The sequence below is a fragment of the Taudactylus pleione genome, unplaced genomic scaffold (genome assembly GCF_031769625.1).
Source record: "Taudactylus pleione unplaced genomic scaffold, aTauple2 ptg000652l, whole genome shotgun sequence".
Taxonomy (NCBI): Eukaryota; Metazoa; Chordata; class Amphibia; order Anura; family Myobatrachidae; genus Taudactylus; species Taudactylus pleione.
The window spans coordinates 1,138,770-1,159,483 of NW_028285054.1; the positions used below are offsets into that span (position 1 = coordinate 1,138,770).

The 20,714-nt window shown below is 47.6% G+C and overlaps 1 protein-coding gene across 2 annotated transcripts in view; it reads right to left on the bottom strand.

Annotated features, from left to right (window-relative positions):
- TDRD9 (tudor domain containing 9) overlaps positions 1-20,714 on the bottom strand; it is a 331,496-nt gene that overhangs the window by 41,672 nt on the left and 269,110 nt on the right. For both annotated transcript variants that reach the window (XM_088455276.1, XM_088455275.1), the window contains exon 29: positions 4,281-4,439. In XM_088455276.1, the coding sequence (XP_088311402.1) occupies positions 4,281-4,439 (159 nt within the window). The remainder of the gene's footprint in view (positions 1-4,280; positions 4,440-20,714) is intronic.

Consider the following 20,714-nt stretch of genomic DNA (forward strand, 5'->3'; position numbering starts at 1 on the left):
AATGCAATTCATACATTTAAATACATCTTAAAAAACGAATGGAGTTTATATATTCAAATATTTAAAAAAAACAGTTTACACAAAGGGATCAGTGGATAAAAGCAAGTAAAAAGGTATTGTTTAAAAAGGTTCAAAAACTTGTTAAAAATATATAGGAAGTTTTTCTACAAAAATGAGATGCTTATCTGTAAGAGTTCATCCAGTCAGACAAGGCAGCTATCCCAACGCGTTTCATCCACTTGGGGACTTCATCAAGGGGTGCAGTTAGTCAGGGTTTGCCACTTTTTATACCCTTAATGAGACAGGGCTCCAATTGTCTCGTTTAGATCATCCATGACATCACTTCCGGTCAGTCATTTCGAAAAAGGGCGCTCATTTTATACATACACACATACTCTGAGCTTTATTATGCAGCTTAAGATACTTGTTTGCCGTGTGCTGGGGGGTGAAGGAACACCCCCAAATCCGACATAGCAGCAGAAGTCAAACATACATATTTATAACAGAGCATGCACAATACCCCAACCAACTCTTTCTGAATACGGGCCACAGGCATGCGAAAAAGCATCGAGAGAGTCACCGCTTATCCCTGTATTCAATATCGGCGAAAACGGGAACTGGCAAATTCGGACCTGGCGAAAAGTCCCGTCAGGTTTGGGGAAATCAGCCTGACACCCCCCCAAAAGATGCTCTGACATTGGGGATCACTATAGTCCCCCCTAGAATAGGCCTGCTGAAGGTATTTGTGGTACTTAAATGCTCTCAATAGCTGCTAATTAGGGTCTTTGCAGAAGTGGTGAAGAATAGCATTTAGCGGGTTTTTTTGCAGAAAGTAAGCAGTCCCAGCAAATTTGAGGTACATGAAAATGGGACGGGTGTTAGCATATTTTGAAGTTGCTAAAGTGAAGTTTAAAAAAACCTTAAAAATCCACCTGCAATCTTAAAAACACCTGGGGCATACTTGGGACCCCCCTGGAGTCTATTTCGCTAGTTTTTAAGTTTGTCCCCCAACTTTGTACTTTTTCAAAGTCATTTTTTGGGGTAAGTACTTTTTAAACTTTTTTTTGACAGTTTACCTTTGGGGGACTGTCCCAAGGGCGCTGGGTGGTTCCCGCAAGTTTGCAACCCAAAAACCCAATTCTGCACTTTTTTCAACAGGTTTCATAGGCGAATCTTTTTCACCTATACCAATGCATTGATTTTACGCACCAGCGAAAAGTCTTTGGAAATGAATACGGGGATAAGTTTCGCCTGGCGAAATGACGTCACCACAATACTTTTCAGCAGAAACAAGCTTTTCGCACCTAATTGAATACCCCCGTGTCTTCTGGTGCACTCTGAGATTCATTGGGGGTATAGAGCAGGGCTGGGCAATGAGTGGCCCTCCTGCTGCTGTAGAACTACATATACCAGCATATCCTGCTACAGTTTTGCTACTTGTTAATGCTGAGACTATTGCAGGGCATGCTTGGCTGTATAGTTCAACAGCAGCTGGAGGGCCGCTTATTGGCCACCACTGGTGTAGAGGGACAGTCCTACAATATACTTTGCACTTTCCTCATCCACCAACACATAGGGGGAGATGTACTAAGACTTGGAGAGTGATAAAGTACCAACTTATCAGCTCCTAACGGTCATTTTTCACACACAGCCTGTAAGCTGATTGAAGCCGATTGGTCGGTACTCTCGCTCTTTCCAGGGCTTAGTGTATCTAGCCATAACTGTGTAGTTTAAACTTTTCTTTTTAAACTGCAACCCCAAGTTTCAAGAAACCAAAAGCACAGAGTATAAATTACATACCGATTAACAAGAGTTTATTTACACTATAAAGTATTAGTAAAAGTATCTCTGATAACATTACCGCACTTCCCACAATTTCTTTATCATTGATGGCACAACTATCTGCGCTGTCTTGGAGTTATCCTGGACTCATCCCTCCCCTTCACACCTGTCGAAGCCGGATGGTTGGCTGAGACCTAAATTGTAACAATAATATCTGCACAACGCCATTTTGCGTTGCCTACACGATACCCCGTATACAGCGCTATATTATGATTATTAGCGTCGTGCGTCTGCCACTGACCTAGGTTAAAAGTCCTCATTATACAAATACGTACATTTATTAATACACATAATATGAACAACCCCGCAAAGCACGTACCATGGTGTACTCCACAAACATATAGACGCACAACGCATACTATCGTCTTTTCTTAATATCTCCACACTGGCACATTGCATACTTACACAAAAGGTTCCCTAGCATTAAGGTTAATATTAAAGGTTTTATTCGTTATCAAGTCTATTGTGAAATACATGTATTTGGTATCTAAGGTTTAGTACATGATAAGCAGACTATGTTTGGTGCTATTCTAAACCACTGTTTATTTGCAGATTTCCGGTTCCATTGGCAAGGAGATCGCAACATGCGGCTGCAAGTTATGGATCATAGAGAGATAGGCATTGAAGTGTATTCTGTAATGTAATGTTTATTAGCCAGTTTAGATTTGTTCTTCGGCGGGAAAATGCACACAAAGAGCCGTTGGAGGGCTGAACTATTACAATACAAACTGACCTATGAACTGTATCGTAACAGAAGAACCAATCGGATTATGACAATTCGTTCTATTGTATTGCCTATCTCTGTAAAGGTAAATATGCAAGCTCTCTATTTCTGGTAGTTAGTCATCATCTTTTTGCTGTAGGCGGAGGCTTCATCGTTGATGCCGGGAAATCTGGATCCAGAGCGCTTGTGTATGTAACAACTGTACCTTGTGATTGTATAACCTTTGCGCTAATTGTATTATAGATCAAGGCGTGTAACTAGATGCTTTCATGTGAATAATATCTTTTTGTGCTTTGGAACCACAATTAAAGTCTGGAAAGCAATTATTTCTTGTGCGACTTACAACGCTAAATAGCGACATTTGGGTATAAAGATCATAAGGAATGCATACACCACATATCCAGATGCTCTCGCAGTCCTGTCAAGTCCATCTTAAAAATATTTCCAAGATTAGACCCAGGATTCTCACCCAGGATGGCACTAAAGCCCTCATATACTCACTGGTCACCTCCAGATTGGACTACTGTAATCTCCTATCTGTCCTCCCAACTCCCATCTCTCTCCTCTCCAATCTGTCCTCAATGCTGCTGCTAGACTCATCTTCCTCTCCAAATGCTCTACATCTGCCTCCCCTCTTCTACAAGCCCTCCACTGGCTCCCCTTCCCTTTCAGAACCCAATTCAAGGTTCTCACACTCTCTTACAAAGTCCTCACCCATTCCTCTCCCACTTGCATATCTGACCTAGTCTCCCTTCACTCTCCTGTCCGCCCTCTTCATTCAAAAAATGCCTGCCGCCAACTGATTACTTCTTCTCACTCCTGCCTCCAAGATTTTGCCCGCACTGCTCCCCTTTAAAACGCTCTCCCTCTTCCCATCAGACTCTCCACAATCCTTCAAATGGGCTCTCAAGACCCACTACTTCATCAAAGCATTCCAGCTTTCATATAACTTGCTGCTACATGCTCCTTCCTCCCTGTCTACCCCATCTGTGTCACACGTTTGTCTGCCCCTCCCCTTTAGAATGTAAGCTCTCACGAGCAGGGCCCTCTACCCTCTTGTGCTTCTCCTTACTTTACTTTCATATACTTCTTACTCCTCACTAGGGAACCTAACACTTGGTTGCTTATGCTCTGTTGCTTATCTGGGTGTTATGGCCGCTAATGTAGCAATGTACATTATCCATGCCCTGATCCTGTATTGTATTGTATTGTAACTCACTGGTCAACCTGTTTATGTACTTTGTAAGGTGCCACATAAATAAATGATATGATAATGCAGTGTTCCTGTCATGTCTCGGTGCCCCAATTGCGACCGCTGCAGGAGATAGGACAGCCATCCTGCAGAAGAGGCCAGGAGGGCTGGCAAGTACAGCAAGGGGACATAACGGTAGCAGGCTGAAGTGACCCAGCAAATGCCAGGTCAATTTTACTAGTGTTTTAATATGCAAATCAAAAACACCAATTTGCCATTGTTCTGGGACCACAATATCGGGAAAACTCTTTGCACCCCAGAACAAGGAGCCCGATATGCAATAATCATGAAACACTAAAAACTGGTCCTCAACAAATGGATGAGCGATCTTTGTTTAAAAGTACACAGTGAAGCTTTTACGTTTTTTTATCGCTGTTCCTATGGAAGTGGGGCAAGCATGTGCATTTAGCCAATAAATGGAAATGTGGTAACAAATTTAGATAAATAAAATCTGTTTTCTACCTTACTATTTGCACTTCCAAACTGATTATTCTGAGCACTTTCCAGCAGTTTGTCAATCAGTTCTTTTAGAGCCTTCTCCTTCGTCATCTTAAAGCTTTGCATGTCATGCATATGGCTGTTACCGGCTGAGAATAGCTCTGTCAGTACATCGTGGCTTTGCTAGGAGAGAAAGTTGAAATTTATAAAATATCCCCACATTTACTTTAGTAACTGATCATTGTAATATTCCCCCATACCCATTGACATGGATTGTTCTCTTAATAACACTGAAGTGTACACTTTATTCTGTGTGGAATGGTCAATGCGAGCCCATGTAGCGCTGGAGACAGGGGCGCCGAGAGGGTACTAATTACCCGGGCCGGGGCTTGCTGGAGGACCGCCTCCCCCCCCTCTTACATCAGAGACTGCTTGCGGCTGCTAAGAAGCAGCCTCCTATGCCACTGGTTATGCGCTGGGCTGAGGGGGCTCACGGCGGCCCCCTCGCCAGCGTCGTACCGGGCTTGGCTGGAGATGGGACCATTGATCTTTATGCCAGCTCCCCTCTGTAATGTCGCTCTTCTTTAAAATTCAACTGTGAGCAGGACAACAAATAATCGAAACCACTATTTCCCCGTGCCTCTTCCATTTTGCTCAGGGGCAAACAGATTTCTAAAGAGGGGTTTACATATGTTTTATTGTAGAGTATTGCCAACCCATGGAGGGAGCATAATTAGCACTTGGCAAGCTATAGTTTGGTCTGGTGCGCTAACAGGGAGCTCAGTTTCACAATGTTCCTTATACTGCATGTTGTGGCCGCAGCCCTAGTAAAATCTTATTATATAATATAGCTATTGTTAGGGACGGATTGGAATGGAAAACCAGCCTGGGAAATTTCTGGAAGCAGCCCTAGTGGAGGCGGGGTCTGTTGAGTAGGTAGCGTTTGTGTGGGGGTGGAGTAAAAAACAAGAGATATGGTAAGAACGTACCTTTGTTATCTCTGTTTCTACGAAGTCCATAGGGTCCACAGGGTTGACCTTGGGGATATAGCTGGATCAGGATCCATGGGCACCACACAGTTAAGCTTTTAGCTCCCAGGATGCACTTGGGTCCTCCTCTATACCCCGCCCCTGAGCCACAGGCACCTCAGTTGGTAAGCAGCCTAGGCCGGAGGAGGAGACTAAACAGAGAGAAGGAAGACTGGAACACACAAGAAACCATACTCACAGAAATGGGAGATGGAAAACCGGTGACCAGCCACACAGCCCATTTGAAGCCAGGTGCGTCAGGGCGGGCGCCCTGTGGACCCTATGGACTTCGTAGAAACAGAGATAAAGGTAAGTTCTTACCATATCTCTTGTTTTCTACATCAGGGTCCATAGGGGGACCACAGGGTTGACCTTGGGGATGTCCCAAAGCAGTTCAACTAAGGGCGGGGACGCTCCTGTGCTGAAAGGAGCACCCGGCGCCCAAAGGATGCATCCTGAGAGGCGAAGGTGTCAAACGCATAGAACCTCAAAAACGTTTGAATTGAAGACCAAGTGGCCGCCTTACACAGCTGAACAGCAGAAGCGCCACGTCTAGTAGCCCAAGAAGGACCCACAGAACGAGTGGAATGAGCCTTAACAGAGGCTGGCACAGGTAAACCCTCCTGTGCATAAGCCTCACAAATAACGGAACGAAGCCAATGGGCTAATGTTTGTTTGTTGGCAGGTCAACCCCTCTTGTGAAAACCAAAGAGGATAAAAAAGGAATCAGACTTCCTAACCGAAGCCGTCCGGCCCACATAGATTCTAAGCGCCCGGACCACATCTAAGGAAGTCTCACCAGCTGAAAGATCAGGGGACTGAAAAGCTGGCACAACAAATTCCTGATTAATGTGGAACTTCGAGACCACTTTGGGCAAAAACTCAGGACGAGTGCGGAGCACCGCTCTGTCCTGGTGAAAAATCAGGAAAGGAGGGCGACAGGAAAGCGACCCCAATTCAGACACCCTCCTGGCAGAAGCAATTGCCAGGAGAAAAACAGTCTTAAATGTCAGCCACTTGAGCTCCACCGACTCAAGAGGCTCAAACGGAGGACCCTGCAGGACCCGTAGAACCACCGCCAAGTCCCAAGGAGCCACAGGAGGCACAAGGGAGGCTGGATCCTGAGAACACCTTGGAAAAAGGTGTGAACATCCGGCAGTATTGCAATCCGCCATTTAAACCACACGGACAAGGCGGACAAATTAACCTTCAGAGATGCAAGGCGTAAGCCGAGGTCCAATCCTGATTGAAGAAATTCCAAGATCCTAGAAACTCGGAACACCTGAGGATCATAATGTCTGGACTCACACCACTGAAAGAAAGTGTGCCACAACATGTGATAAATCCGTGCTGAAGCAGGCTTGCGTGCCCTGAGCATGGTACCAATAACCGAACTGGAGAAGCCCCGAGACCTCAAGACGGCTGTCTCAAGAGCCACGCCGTCAAAGACAGCCGACCCAAATCCGGGTAAAGGCAGGGCCCTTGAGACAACAGGTCCGGACGCTGAGGAAGAAGGTACGGCGCGTCGATGGAGAGGCTCCTGAGATCGGAAAACCAAGGCCGTCTGGGCCACGCCGGAGCCACCAGCACGAGCGTGCCGCCGCCCTGCTTGAATTTCCGCAGAACCCGAGGAAGTAGGGATATTGGAGGAAACAGATACGCCAGGTGAAACGTCCATTTCACCGACAGCGCGTCCACCAGACTTGCGCCTCTTGTCCTTGACCCGTAAACGGGCAACTTGTGATTGTGACGGGGGGCCATCAAGTCCAGCTCCGGCAGTCCCCACCTGTCCACGAGTAGCTGAAACACCTCTGGGTGAAGTGACCATTCCCCGGGATGCACGTCGTGACGGCTGAGGAAGTCCGCTTCCCAATTGAGGATTCCGGGGATGAAGACCGCCGAGATCGCTGGAATGTGACACTCCGCCCAAGTCAGGATGCGAGACACCTCCGACATCGCTGCCCGACTGCGAGTTCCTCCTTGGTGGTTGATATACGCCACCGTGGTGGCGTTGTCGGACTGCACCTGTACCGCCCTTCCGTGAAGAACGGGACCGGACGACTGCAGGGCCCTGTATACTGCCCGCATGGGAAGAAGTGCTTCTTCCGCAGACCAATGACCATGAAGCGACAATGAGCCGGTCACTGCACCCCAACCCCGGAGACTGGCATCAGTCGTGAGCAGGACCCAGTCCGGGATCCAAAAGGGGCGCCACTCGACCAGATGAGCTGTCTGAAGCCACCAAGCCAAAGAGTGCCGAACCTCCGGGGACAACACCAGCACCTGAGAGCGGATCCGGTGAGGTAACCCGTTCCATTCCGATAGAATCAGCCCCTGCAGGAGCCGGGAATGGAACTGGGCAAATTCCACCATGTCGAATGTCGACACCATGGACCCCAGAACTCTCATAGCCGAATGGACCGACAGGCGGCGACTGCTCAGGCAACTGCGTATCTGCAGCTGTAGGGAGGCGACCTTCTCTGGAGTCAGGAAAATCCTTTGCTGACGCGAATCCAGCAGGGCTCCCAAAAGAGCCATCCGCTGTGATGGACTCAGGGATGGACTTTTTCCAATTTATCAACCACCCGTGTGCTTGCAGGCAAGCGATCGTCAGGTGGAGATGTTGAAGCAGTACCTCCGGGGAGCTTGCCAGCAACAGGTCGTCGTCCAGATACGGCAGCAGCCGTACACTCTGGTTCCGAAGATGTGCGGCCATGACCGCCATAATCTTCGTGAACACCCTCGGTGCCGTGGAGAGACCAAAGGGTAGCGCTCGGAACTGATAGTGGTGTTGAAGGATAGCGAACCTCAGATACCGCTGGTGCGAAGGTGCTATCGGAACATGGAGGTAGGCGTCCTGGATATCCAGGGACACCATGTAATCCCCCAGTTCCATCGCCAGAATGATGGAACGTAACGTTTCCATCCTGAACTTGGGAACTCTGAGGAATTTGTTCAGAGACTTCAAGTTGAGGATAGGGCGATGAGAACCATTGGGTTTCTGCACCAGAAACAGAGACGAATAATACCCCGTCCCTCGTTGTGATTGAGGAACGGGAACAATGACCCCTGCTTTCAGCAAGGACTCTATAGCCTCCTGAATCTGTAACGCCTTGGTCTTGTCCTGAGAAGGACTGGTGCAGAAAAACTGGTGGGGTGGTCTGTGCCGAAAAGACAGGGCGCACCCCTGGGAGACCACTTCTCGAACCCAGGCATCCGTGGTGGTATTGTGCCAGCACTGGGTAAATAGAAGAAGTCGGCCGCCCACCTCTGAGGTCCCCCAGAGGGAGGCCTGTCCCATCAGGCCGCAGGTTTATCTTCCTGCTTGGAAGAAGAGCGCCAAGCACTCCAGGCTTGCTTCTTGGGTTTAGAGGCAGTCTTACTCGCAGACTGTCTCGGGAAGGACTGACCTTTTGCCTTACCCTGAACCTGAAAGGAACGAAAAGCCGAACTCCGAACCTTAGCAGGCAGTGCCGCCGAAGGGAGGAAAGCCGACTTGGACTTAGCCAGGGTATCCACTATTTTGTCCAAGTCCGGTCCAAATAGTAATTCCCCATTGAAAGGTAAGGCCTCCAGGCCTTTCTTTGAATCAGAGTCCGCTCTCCAGGACCGCAACCATAAGGATCGGCGGGCAGACACCGCTGCAGCCGATACCTGCGAAGTCAGCAGACTAGCATCTAAAGAAGCTTCCCCAATGTAAGAAGCTACGTCCCTCATCTGTCCCAACAACGCCCTCTGGACATCCGGAGCGTCGTCCGGGAAGGTATGTTCCAATGCATTGGCCCACCCCTCAATGGCCTTGGCCGCCCAGGAGATGGCCATGGACGGTCGGGCCACCTCCCCGGAGAGGGAGTAAATAGACTTTAAGCAAGTCTCAACTTTCCTGTCCGTGGGATCCTTCAGCGAGGATATCGACGGTAATGGTAAGGTAGCGGCCCGCGTTAAACGGGTGACATGGGAATCCACCGCCGGTGGAGTTTCCCATTTTTTACAATGTGCCTCAGGGAAGGGATAATTAGCAGCCAACCGCTTCTGAGGAAGGAATCTCTTACTGGGCGCCTGCCAAGCTACCTCCATATGATCCATCAACTGATCCGACAGGGTAAACACCGCAGAAGCCACCTTAGTTTTTTTGAAACTAGGAAACTTCGACTTAGGAACCGGTGCCTCATCCTCTATAAGAAGAATGGCTCGCACCGCCCTAACTAGTGCTCGCACATTAATGGACGACTTGGTATCCATTTCCTGGACCGAGGCGTCCGAGTCAGTGTCATCAGGGACCTCCCCATCATCTGATGAACCCTCTGAGTCCGATACCTGAGCCGCCCGGGCCTTGAGTGGTCGTTTTGAAACCCTAGCTGCTGCGGCACAGGGGAAGCCTGTATATACATAGGCAACCCTGCATATGGACCCACAGACTGAGACCCAGGAGGACTCTGCAATAACTGCGGGACACCCGGGGAATGGGGGATGGTCGGCTGGGGTAACGCCCTAGTAGGGAGAGCAGTCGGGACCGACAGACGGTCCGCAATAGACACCAGCACTTGAGAAAACATCGCCCACGGTGGTTCCTGCGTCAGAGAAGGTCTGGATGGGCCAGGAGCTAACCTGGCACCGACTACACAGGCCATCCTGTGACAAATCCTCCCTATCCACTCCTGCAGAACAGCTTCCGCAGGAGGCCAACACCGGAGCCACTGAGCGCTCAACCTCCTCGTCTGACATCACAGAATATATTATATATCTGGCGACAGGACAGAAGTAAACGCACTCACCGGTGTGTTGAACAACAGCCCACAATATGGCACTGTGTCGCACACAACTGTATGTGACGAACCTCACAAATACGTGATTTATATAGGTGAGGTCTGTAGAAACGCCCCTCCCCCACACACCTGTAGGGCTTTTAGGAGAAGTAAAGGGACAGGTATAAGCTGACAGTAGCGGAAAATAAGCACAGACAGGCAGCACTAGCAAAAGTCACATACCATGCAGAGAAGATATACTCACTGCACCTTTCCACTACAATTAACCTGCCCAGATTCAGTGTCTGGGAGGGCTATAGTGCTGTGTACGCTGTCCTTGATCAGGGGAGAGGTACACAGGGGGACCGGTCCGCGTGCTCCCTGAGATCTGCGTTGCCACAAAGAAAATGGCCCCCAGAGACCTCAGAGGAGGAGTGGCCGAAGAGTCTGCAGCTCAGCGACGCCAGACTGCGTGCTGAGCTGAGGAGCCGCTGAACAGGGAAGGCTTCCTCCCCTGGCTGGCCATAACCCCAGGGATGCTGGCTTCCCGCTTGCCTGTTATCCCTGGTGGTCTAGTGGTCCCGCGGGTAATGGGGGGGCCCGCCGCCACTACCAGCAGCCTCCGGTCTGTCCCCAGGACCAGAGGCTAAAGGACTGCATCTTAAGGCATTCCGCGCGCCGCCGCTAGCCAGCGATGCGCGGCTTACCTGAATCCCCGGCGACTCCGGCAGCAGTCTTGGGAGGTAGACAGAGTCCGGTTAGTACGGACTCTGTCCTCCCACCGCGATCCCCAGATCAGTACTGGCGTCGCGGCGCCAGTCGGGGATCAGAGTGGCAGCGTGGGCATCTGTATTGACAGCCCTTCGCTGCCGTCTGTAGTAAAAAGAGAGATTAAAATAAATAAAATCTACCCTAAAATAAAAAGCTTCTGGGGGCTGCTCCTGCAGCCACCCTGCGCGGTGACCAACTCCGGCCGGGCACCAACTTACACTGAGGTGCCTGTGGCTCGGGGGCGGGGTATAGAGGAGGACCCAAGTGCATCCTGGGAGCTAAAAGCTTAACTGCGTGGTGCCCATGGATCCTGATCCAGCTATATCCCCAAGGTCAACCCTGTGGGCCCCCTATGGACCCTGAAGTAGAAACAAACACATTAGCCCGACAGGAAAAAATAACACACATTGGCCCCAATAGAAAAACAAAAACACATTATGCCTGATAGGAATAAAGAACAACACATAAGCATCCACAGGAAAATAATAACGCACATACGCTTTGCATGAAGAGACATACATTGGCACTGATTGGAAAAATAAAACACACATTGGCCAATGACAATAAAAACAAACAGATTGGCAACAATAAGAAAAAAAGTACATTAGCCCCCAAAGAAAAAAATAAAGCACATAAGACTTAACATGATAAAAAAAAAAAAAAATGATTATTTACTTATAACTTGAACATTTTTATTTAAGAGGCTGTCAAGTTCTGACTTCAGGCAGGACAGATAATGGATATTACATAGAGCTCCTATAGGATACAGCTGCAAAGATGTGACAAAGACTGGGCTAGTGGCTTGCAATATTTTATATTTAATAGTGGAGATTAGAAGCAGCCAAATTACCCTCTGGATGGTACTGGAAAGTAAGGGGGGCTATAAGGACACTTAACGGGCAGGGTGAGTAGATCAGCCTGGGTCTTTCAGTGGTAATGCCCTATGAAGATCATACAATCTGCCCACAGCCCCTGTAGCCAAGCTCGTTCAATCTAAGCCAGCCCGGCAGAGGGGAACATGGGACAGCCCAGCAGGAACTTAGCAGCTGTCCCGGTGGCCCAATCCGACCCTGGGTAGTGGTCATGATTTGAGGCGCTGGCCTGAATAGGGGGTTTCTGGGCAACTAGAAATCCTTTCTGCGTTTGCCTAGGATGTTGGGGTAATTGTGTCGCCACAATAATTGGGAACTCCCTCTTTAGTTGGTTAGCCAATTGAAAAGTGGGAAGCAAATAAAAACATTTGAGGTGGGAAAAAACAAAATTGAGAATAACTTTTATACAGTGCCAGCACAGGCTACAGTGCTTTACAGATTGGACAAACACAAGACTAGGTAAAGAAAAGACAAATGTAATACAGCTCTGCATTCAAACTACACAGTGTCTAATTTTTTTTTTTTTACATCCGTCACTGTATCCAGAACTCCATCTGTTGGGCATTTAGAGAATTCATTTTTGTCAGACATTTTACACTCTGGGTTTGAGGACATCAAAACAAATACTTTAAGTGGGCAAATAATTAGTAGGGAGAAGTAGTACAAGCCATACATAGCATAGTTTATGCTGCAGCAAATAAACCCTTGACGCGCCAGAGAATAGACGTATGCTGTGTCATGTTACGCTGTCATGTACTAATGCCGCACTTAAAACAGTGCACTGCCGGCACAGGAAACAGGCGGTCACAAACAGCCGCCAGTTCATGTGTTACAGTCTGGTTTTTGTCCAATAGGTCACTCCTGCAAGTGTCAGAACGGTTAACATGCTAGAACAATAAGCATACGGGGTCACTGATCTCTATATCATGTAAAAACTGACTTTTTTTTTGTAAACAAAGTCCAAAAGAGTATTAAGGAAAAACCAACAACAAAAAAAACCCTGTAAATGTTTGTTTATTGGCCGGCCATCCTTTCTTATGCAATTCATAGAACACAAATAAGGAGACCAATTTTACGAATGGAAATGGAACTGGTCCGGTCCACATAAATCCGGAGAGCACGGACCACATCCAATGAGACCTCACCTGCCGAGTGGTCAGGTGACTGAAAGGCCGGTACATAAATTTCCTAGTTAATATGGGAATTAGAAACCACTTTAGGAAGAAACTCAGGGCGAGTGCGAAGCACAGCCCTGTCCAGGTGAAATATCATAAAAGGAGGATGACAGGAGAGCGCCCCCAATTCTGACACTCTCCTGGCAGACGCAATAGCCAGGAGAAAGTCTTAGCTGTTAGCCACTTGAGATCCACCGAATATAGTGGTTCAAATAGAGGACCCTGAAGGACCCGAAGAACAACCGCCAAACTCCAAGTAGCCACTGGGGGGAACAAAGGGAGGTTGAATCCGGTGAACACCTTGCAGAAAGGTGTGGACATCCGGAAGCGGAGCTATCCTTCGTTGGAACCACAATGACATGTACTTTCAACGAGGCCAGTCGTAGGCAGAGGTCCAACCCAGATTGAAGGAATGCCAGTATTCTGGAAATACGAAACACCTGAGGGTCATACTCCCTTGAGTGACACCACTGGAATTATGTATGCCATACTCTGTGGTATATCCTGGCCGTAGCCTGTTTACGAGCTCTAAGCATCGTGTTGATGACAGAGTCAGAGAATCCTTCAGACCTTAGGAGGGATGTCTCAAGTGCCACGCCGTCAAAGACAGACGCTAAAGGTCCGGGTAAAGGCAAGGACCTTGAGAAATCAAGTCCAGACGTTGAGGCAATAGGAACGGAGTGTCGATGGAGAGACTCCGTAGATCTGAGTACCGAGCCACCAGCAGGACCATGCCTCAACTTCCGAAGAACCCAAGAAAGCAGGAATACTGGAGGAAATAGGTACGCAAACTGAAAGGTCCACTTCGCTGACAGAGCGTCCACCAAGCTTGCTTTGGCATCTCTTGTCCTGGACCCGTACACTGGCAATTTGTGATTGTGATGGGAAGCAATAAGGTCCACCTCTGGAAGGTCCCCATTTGTCCACTAGGAGCTGAAACACCTCTTTGTGAAGAGACCATTCCCCTGGATGCACGTCGTGACGGCTGAGGAATTCGGCTTCCCAATTGAGAACTGCCCATGTCAGAATGCGGGACACTTCTGACATTGCTGCCCGACTTCAAGTGCCTCCCTGGTTGATGTAAGCCACTGTGGTGGCGTTGTCGGACTGCACCTGCCCGGGTTTTCCATGAAGAATGTCTTGCGATCATGAGGGCCCTGTACACAGCCTGAAGTTCCAATATGATGATTGGAAGGATTGCTTCTACTGCTGTCCAACTGCCCTGAAAGGAGTGAGGCCCGGTCACTGCACTTAAGCAATGGAGACTGGCGTCCGTTGTTAGGAGTACCTAGTCCGGGATCCAAAAGGGACAACCCTTGGTGACTTGAGCTTTTTGTAGCCACCAAAAGAGACAGGCGCACCTCCGGAGAAACCACCAGCGTCTTGATCCAGTGGGGTAATTCGTTCCACCTGGAGATAATCAGCCCCTGCAGGGGCCTGGAATGGAACTGAGCATATTCCACCATGTCGAATGTTGACACCATGGATCCTAGAACCTGCGTCGCCGGAGTGTACCAACACCCGGCAACTGTGGAGGCAACTGCGCACTCGCCGTTGTAGGGAGATCTTCTCTAGAGTTAGAATCTCTGCTGTTGAGAATTAGGAAAGCTCCCAAGTGAACCATGCTCTGTGTTGGAATTGGGGAGGACTTTTACCAGTTGAACAACCACCCGTGCGCTTGTAGACAAGCGATAGTCAGGTACAGGTGTTGCTTAAGTACCTCCGAAGAACCCGCCAGCAAAAGAAGGTCGTCGAGGTACGGCAGAAGTCGTATACCCTGACTCCGTAGATGGGCTGTCATGGCAGCCATAATTTTGGTAAAGACCCTTGGAGCTGTGGATAGGCCAAAGGGCAACGCCCGAAACTGGAAGTGTCGTTGCAGAATAGCAAACCGCAGATAACACTGGTGAGAAGGCACTATGGGGACATGGAGGTATGCATCCTGAATGTCCAGGGACACCATGTAATTCCCAGGTTCCGCAGCCAGTATGATGGATCGTAAAGTTTCAATCCTGAACTTGGGCAAACTGAGGAACTTGTTCAGAGATTTTAGGTTGAGGATAGGCAGATGAGACCCATTCGGCTTTTGAACCAAAAACATAGTAGAATAGTACCCAGTCCCGCATTGAGACTGTGGATCTGGTACAATTATCCCTGCTTTCAGCAAGGACTCTATGGCCTCCTGGATCTGCAAGGTCTTGTTCTTGTCCGAGGGAGGGCTTGTGCAGAAAAACTGGTTGGGAGGTCTTCGACGGAATGAGAGGGTGTACCCCTGAGAGACCACTTCTTTTACCCAAGCATCCTTGGTAGTGTGACACCAACACTGGGCGAACTGAAGAAGTCTGCCTCCCACCCTGGGATCCCCCAGAGGGAGCCCCGTCCCATCAGGCTGAAGGTTTATCCTCTGACTTGGAAGTAGGGGATCTGGCGTTCCAGGCCTGCTTCTTAGGCTTGGAGGTCAATTTGGCCTCTGATTGTTTAGGAAAAGACTGTCCTTTGGCCTTTCCTTGAGGACGAAAGGACCGAAAGGAAGAGGTTCTAGCCTTAGAAGGCGCTGAGGCTGATGGCAGAAAAGTTGACTTAAGGTGCGTACACACGTAACGATTTGTGTAGTTAACGATTTCCCTTCAGATTTTTCCTTGAAAAATAGAACGAATTTGTATAATGAAATTAACGATTTTTACAACGATTTCATAAATGCAGAAATAGTTATGTAGGACAGTCAGAATGGGCGATGAATGATAATTACCAACTACAAATGGGTCCACGTATTGGTAGTTATCGTTCATCGTTTTGCCCCTGAAACTGGACAAATTTTTGAACGGCTGAATGATAACGACGTCGTTAATGACAAATCGTTCAAAAAATCATTACGTGTGTGCGCACCTTTAGACTTTGCCAGTGTGTCTACAATTTTGTCCAGCTCCGGGCCAAACAATATCTCCCCATTGAAGTGCAAGGCCTCCAGGCCCTCTTTGGAATCTGCATCCGCCATCCAGGAGCGCAGCCACAGGGAGCAGCGAGCAGACACGGCCACAGCAGATACTCTAGAGGTCAGGAGACTGACATCTAAAGCAGCCTCACCAATATAAGCATCCGCATCTCTCATGTGACCCACCAAAGACCTCTGAGCCTCTTCGGGGTAGAAATGGAAGGCATCATACTGTAGGTAACGTAGCACTTTTTATCAAGCAAGTAACATGAGAATGTAGAGTGGGCGGTGATTCCCACTTCTTGCAGTGATCCTCAGGGAATGGATAACATGAGGCCAAACGCTTTTGCGGCTGATACCTCTTACCAGGTGATTGCCAGACCTCCGCCATGTGGTCTACCAGCTGATCAGCGAGAGGGAAGACCACCGGTCACCTTTACCTGTCTAAACTGAGGGCATTTTAATTTAGGGGCAGATTCGTCCTCTTCTATAACTAGAATGGATCAGACCACCAGTACCAAAGCAAGAATGTTAATACTTGATTTAGGTTCCACCTCCTGTGGAGGGGAATCAGATGCATCATCCACCTCCCCATCATCCGATGACACATCTGTGTCAGAGTTGTGAAGACGGACAACACCACAGGGCGTTTAGATGCCTTTTTAGGTCTTTCATTCTGCAACATGGTCTGAAAGGCCGTGGAGGAAGTTGACAAACTCTGTACGGAGTGTGATACAAGATCCACCCAGGGTGGCTGTACAGCTATTGGCAGTTCCTGAAAGGTAGTGACAGACTGTTGTGGCACCGTAGGGGATGGCATGTACTGCGGTAATCCCTGGTAAGGAGTGACAGTCTGTGACACAGGAGTAGACTGCAATAATTGCGGCATACTCTGAGGGGGAGGGATGGCTTGTTGAGGAATCCCCATATGAGGCAAAACGTTCAGGACCGCCAGGCGATGCGCAATGAAGGCCAGTACCTGAGAACACCGCCCAAGGGGGATCCTCTTCCGTAGTTGGGGTGTTTGAGGGGCCAGGCAACTGATAGCACCTCATACATAACCCATCCTGAGATAAATCCACCTTATTTACCCCTGCAGCACACAGCTTGCAGGATAGCAGAGTGGGTGCAGCATTGCGCTTGACATCCTGGTCATATATGTCAGAGATAGAGATATATACACACACACACACACACACACACACACACACATACACATATATACATACATACACACACACACACACACACGTATACATACACACACTATATTAATATATATATATATATATATATATATATATATATATATATATATATAAAATAAAATTCAGGTAGCGCTGCGCACTGGTTCTGACTAGGGCTAAATAGCTGTCAGACCCCACTCACCACGTATGCAACTCATTGGTCCAAAAAATATGGCACCGTACAGCACACGGCCGATAGACCTCGCTTATATATAAATATTTGTGAAGTCTAAGAACCACCCTAACTAAACCTGTATTAGGGCAGATTGTAAAGAAAAGGGATAGATATAAACTGACAGTTGAGATGAAAAGGCACAGACAGTCAGCGCTAGCATAAGTCACATACAATGCAGAAATATATATTACAAATAATACACCGCAAATTGGCACTACATTCAACTGCCCAGATTCAGTGTCTGGGAAGGGTATAGCGCTGTGTACACGGACCCAAAGGAGAGGTACGCAGGGGGACTGGACCAAACGCTGTCCCAGGAGATCTGTCATGCACCATACAAGAAAATGGCCACCGGAGACCTCAGAGGGGGCGTGACGGTAGGATGGAGCAGCTCAGCTAAGCCAGACCACAGTGGAAAGGAGCGCTGAGCTGAGGCGAGGAGCCGCTACAACAGGGAAGGCTGACTCTCCTGGCTGAATACTAACCCCTGGGACGCTGGCTTTCCATGCTGATACTGTCCCTGTGGTCTAGTGGAAGCGCAGGGTATGGGGGGGCCTGCATCCACCTCAGCACCTCCAGTCTGTCCCCTGAGACCGGAAGCAATGACTAATACGCGAGTTACCGCAAGCAGTGATCAGCCTTACCTGTCCCCGTACGTCCGGCCGCAGTCTGGGAAGTCCGCGGGGCCCGGCTAGCACGAGATCCCTACATAGGTACTGGCGTCGCGGCGCCGGTGGGGTGACTGAGCCGCAGCACAGACGTCCAATGGACGGTCTGTTGCTGCTCGGTCTGAAGATTGTTCAGAAACTACCAAATCACAAAATAAAAATAAAATCGCTTTAGGGGCTGCTAAGTAGAATCTCTGCGTTTACAGTGACTAGGCTCCGGCCGGGGACCAACTCAAACTGAGGTGCCTCTGACTCGGGGTATAGGGAGGATGGACCAGCAATGTTGTACTCGGTGATGGTGGACACAGGTCCTCCACAGCACTATTCTTCCAGGGACGTTTAAGTCACTGAAATTCTGCAAACCACTCACACACACTGGTTCAGGGTGGTGCTTCCTCCCCAAAAGCAGCTCGCAGTCGGTCAAAAAAAAAAAAATCTCCTGCTGTCGCAGCCAACTCTTGTAGTCATAGAAAATCATGGCTCCACAGAGTTAGCTACTTTCAGGCACACTTTAATACAAGACTACACACAGCTGCAGACTTTGGACTGAACAATATTATTCAGGAATTAAGCTACAGAGTGAAACCCTACACTTAATTTCCATCAATCTGATCCAGGGACCTTTATTCAGCTTTGAGAAATTATGTAGAAAGCATTTCAACATACAAGCACAAATCTCAGGCAATACATGACATATGACAAAGCAGATCTTGCTTCCAGATATTCCCAATGCATGTCATGTCATCTAAATAAAGAGACGTCTTCTGACCGATGAGAACACTAGATACAGAACGTAGCAACACAATTATGCAGACAGCGGATTGAAGAGTGAAGATATACAGCAACAAATGAAAAACTTCCAAAAAGATAAACTGACAAAGATACCAGCAGATTTAGGGGCATATGTATCAAACCTTGATGTGAGATATATATAATCACCAACCAATCAGCTTCTAACTTACATTTTGCAGGCTGTGTTTAAGAAATGGTAGTTTGGAGCCGATTGGTTGGCGATCTATATTTCACAATTTTATCTCACATCAAGCTTTGATACATATGCTCCTAAATACAGAAACAATGTTCCAAGAGGGGAGATCCAATTCTCAGTTAAGTCTGATGTGCTGCCAGAACGCGGAGGGGAAGATCTGAACAGCAACACTGCAAAGTTTCTCTTGTGCCACACAGAAGTAGGAGAAAAGGTATGGGAATCCACACTGGTACACCTCTCATATTGCTGATTATACGTCAAACTGTTCCTCAAACCAAACAGATATGCACCTAGGAACAAGTTGGGTACACAAAAACCAGGCTGCAAATCAGAGGGAATCACAACTACAAGTACAGACTCCCAAAGTCTTTTTGGTAAAAGACATAGAACTGATCAGAAAGAACCTAACATGGAGTATGAAAGTTTATGATGGAAGAACTAGCGCTGTACCTACAACTGGTGGTTTAAAGGTGACTAACATCAAGCTAGCTGTTGTCCTCTGTAACAATATAGACTTCTGGGTACTTCATAAAGGCGTGCACTTTTCTCCAAGGGAAAAACTTTAAATTGGAACTAAAGCACACTATAAAAATAAGCTAAATGTTAAAACATGATGGATGTGCACCATTTTATGCCAACAAATGCTAAACTGTGTCCAGCGAACAATTTCTAAATTAACTAAGTAAAAACTACTGACGAGGAGAAGTCAGGACAGATGCAAAAATTCAGCAACATGTGTTATCTGACCAAGGTTGCACCTTAGAAGCTTGCGAAATATCCTATATTTCTGTAGTATCGCGAATAAAATTACTTTTCTTTATTTCTAGTTCATTTATTATTGTGCCAATATTTAATGCAAAAACTGCTAGTAAAATCAAATGCAGAGAACAGATGTCTTGCTAGGGAAATTTTAGCAGTGCCACGGGAACATTACTTCTGCTTTACAGTTGCCAATCTGTCTGTGTTAATAAATATGAATGTCCAGATTTAAACAGGACAAAATACAATCTGACATCTAAACAAATCCTGGTTAATACAGGTTTGTGCGTTCTCTCCCCATGTCCAAAAAAATATGTAACGCTTCAGGCCTAGCTCACAGCTCTCATACAGGAAAAAAATAAAAGAGGAAAAACCCACAACCTTGAAATGAGCAAGTTGCCATCAAAGTGAAGGAGTTGTGGTAAAACTTACCTTGTTAAATCTTTGTTCGAAGTCCATAGGGTCTACAGGGAAACCTTGGGGTTTAGGTGGCGGCTAAAGACTGGACACTGAACAGCCAAGCCCTCTGCCTCCAGAAAGCTCCCCCCCCTATAACCCACCCGTAAGCCTAGCGCTGCTCAGTTAGTTAACAAGCCAAGTGCAGGAGGAGGAATGAAGAGAAGGAAGACTGGTACATAAAAGAATCACACTCACACAAGGGAGATGGAGACAGGTGACCAGGAAACCTAACCCATCTAAGCCAGGGGCGTTAGGGTAAGCGCCCTGTGGACTTCGAAGAAAGAAATAACAAAGGTGATGAGGGGTGTTTTTCCTTCTTTCTTTTTGTACACACAGGCCACTGCCAGCTTGTTTAATCCCAATATATCTGAAGCAAATATTCTATTCATTATTTAAATGAACTAACATCAGGTTATATGCAAAATATATATATATCCTTTAAATAATTTGGCTAATAACATTACACACAAAATGTGTTGGAAGTAAAATGTTATTATATTCATTAAATCAATCCTCATAAAACAGTGTTTAAACTTAACAATACTAGACAAAATACAATGAGAGGGAAGGGAGAGGGAGAGAGATGTTGAGGCCACATATTCAAGGTGGCTACTGAGAAGGCATGGTTAGAGTGTGTGT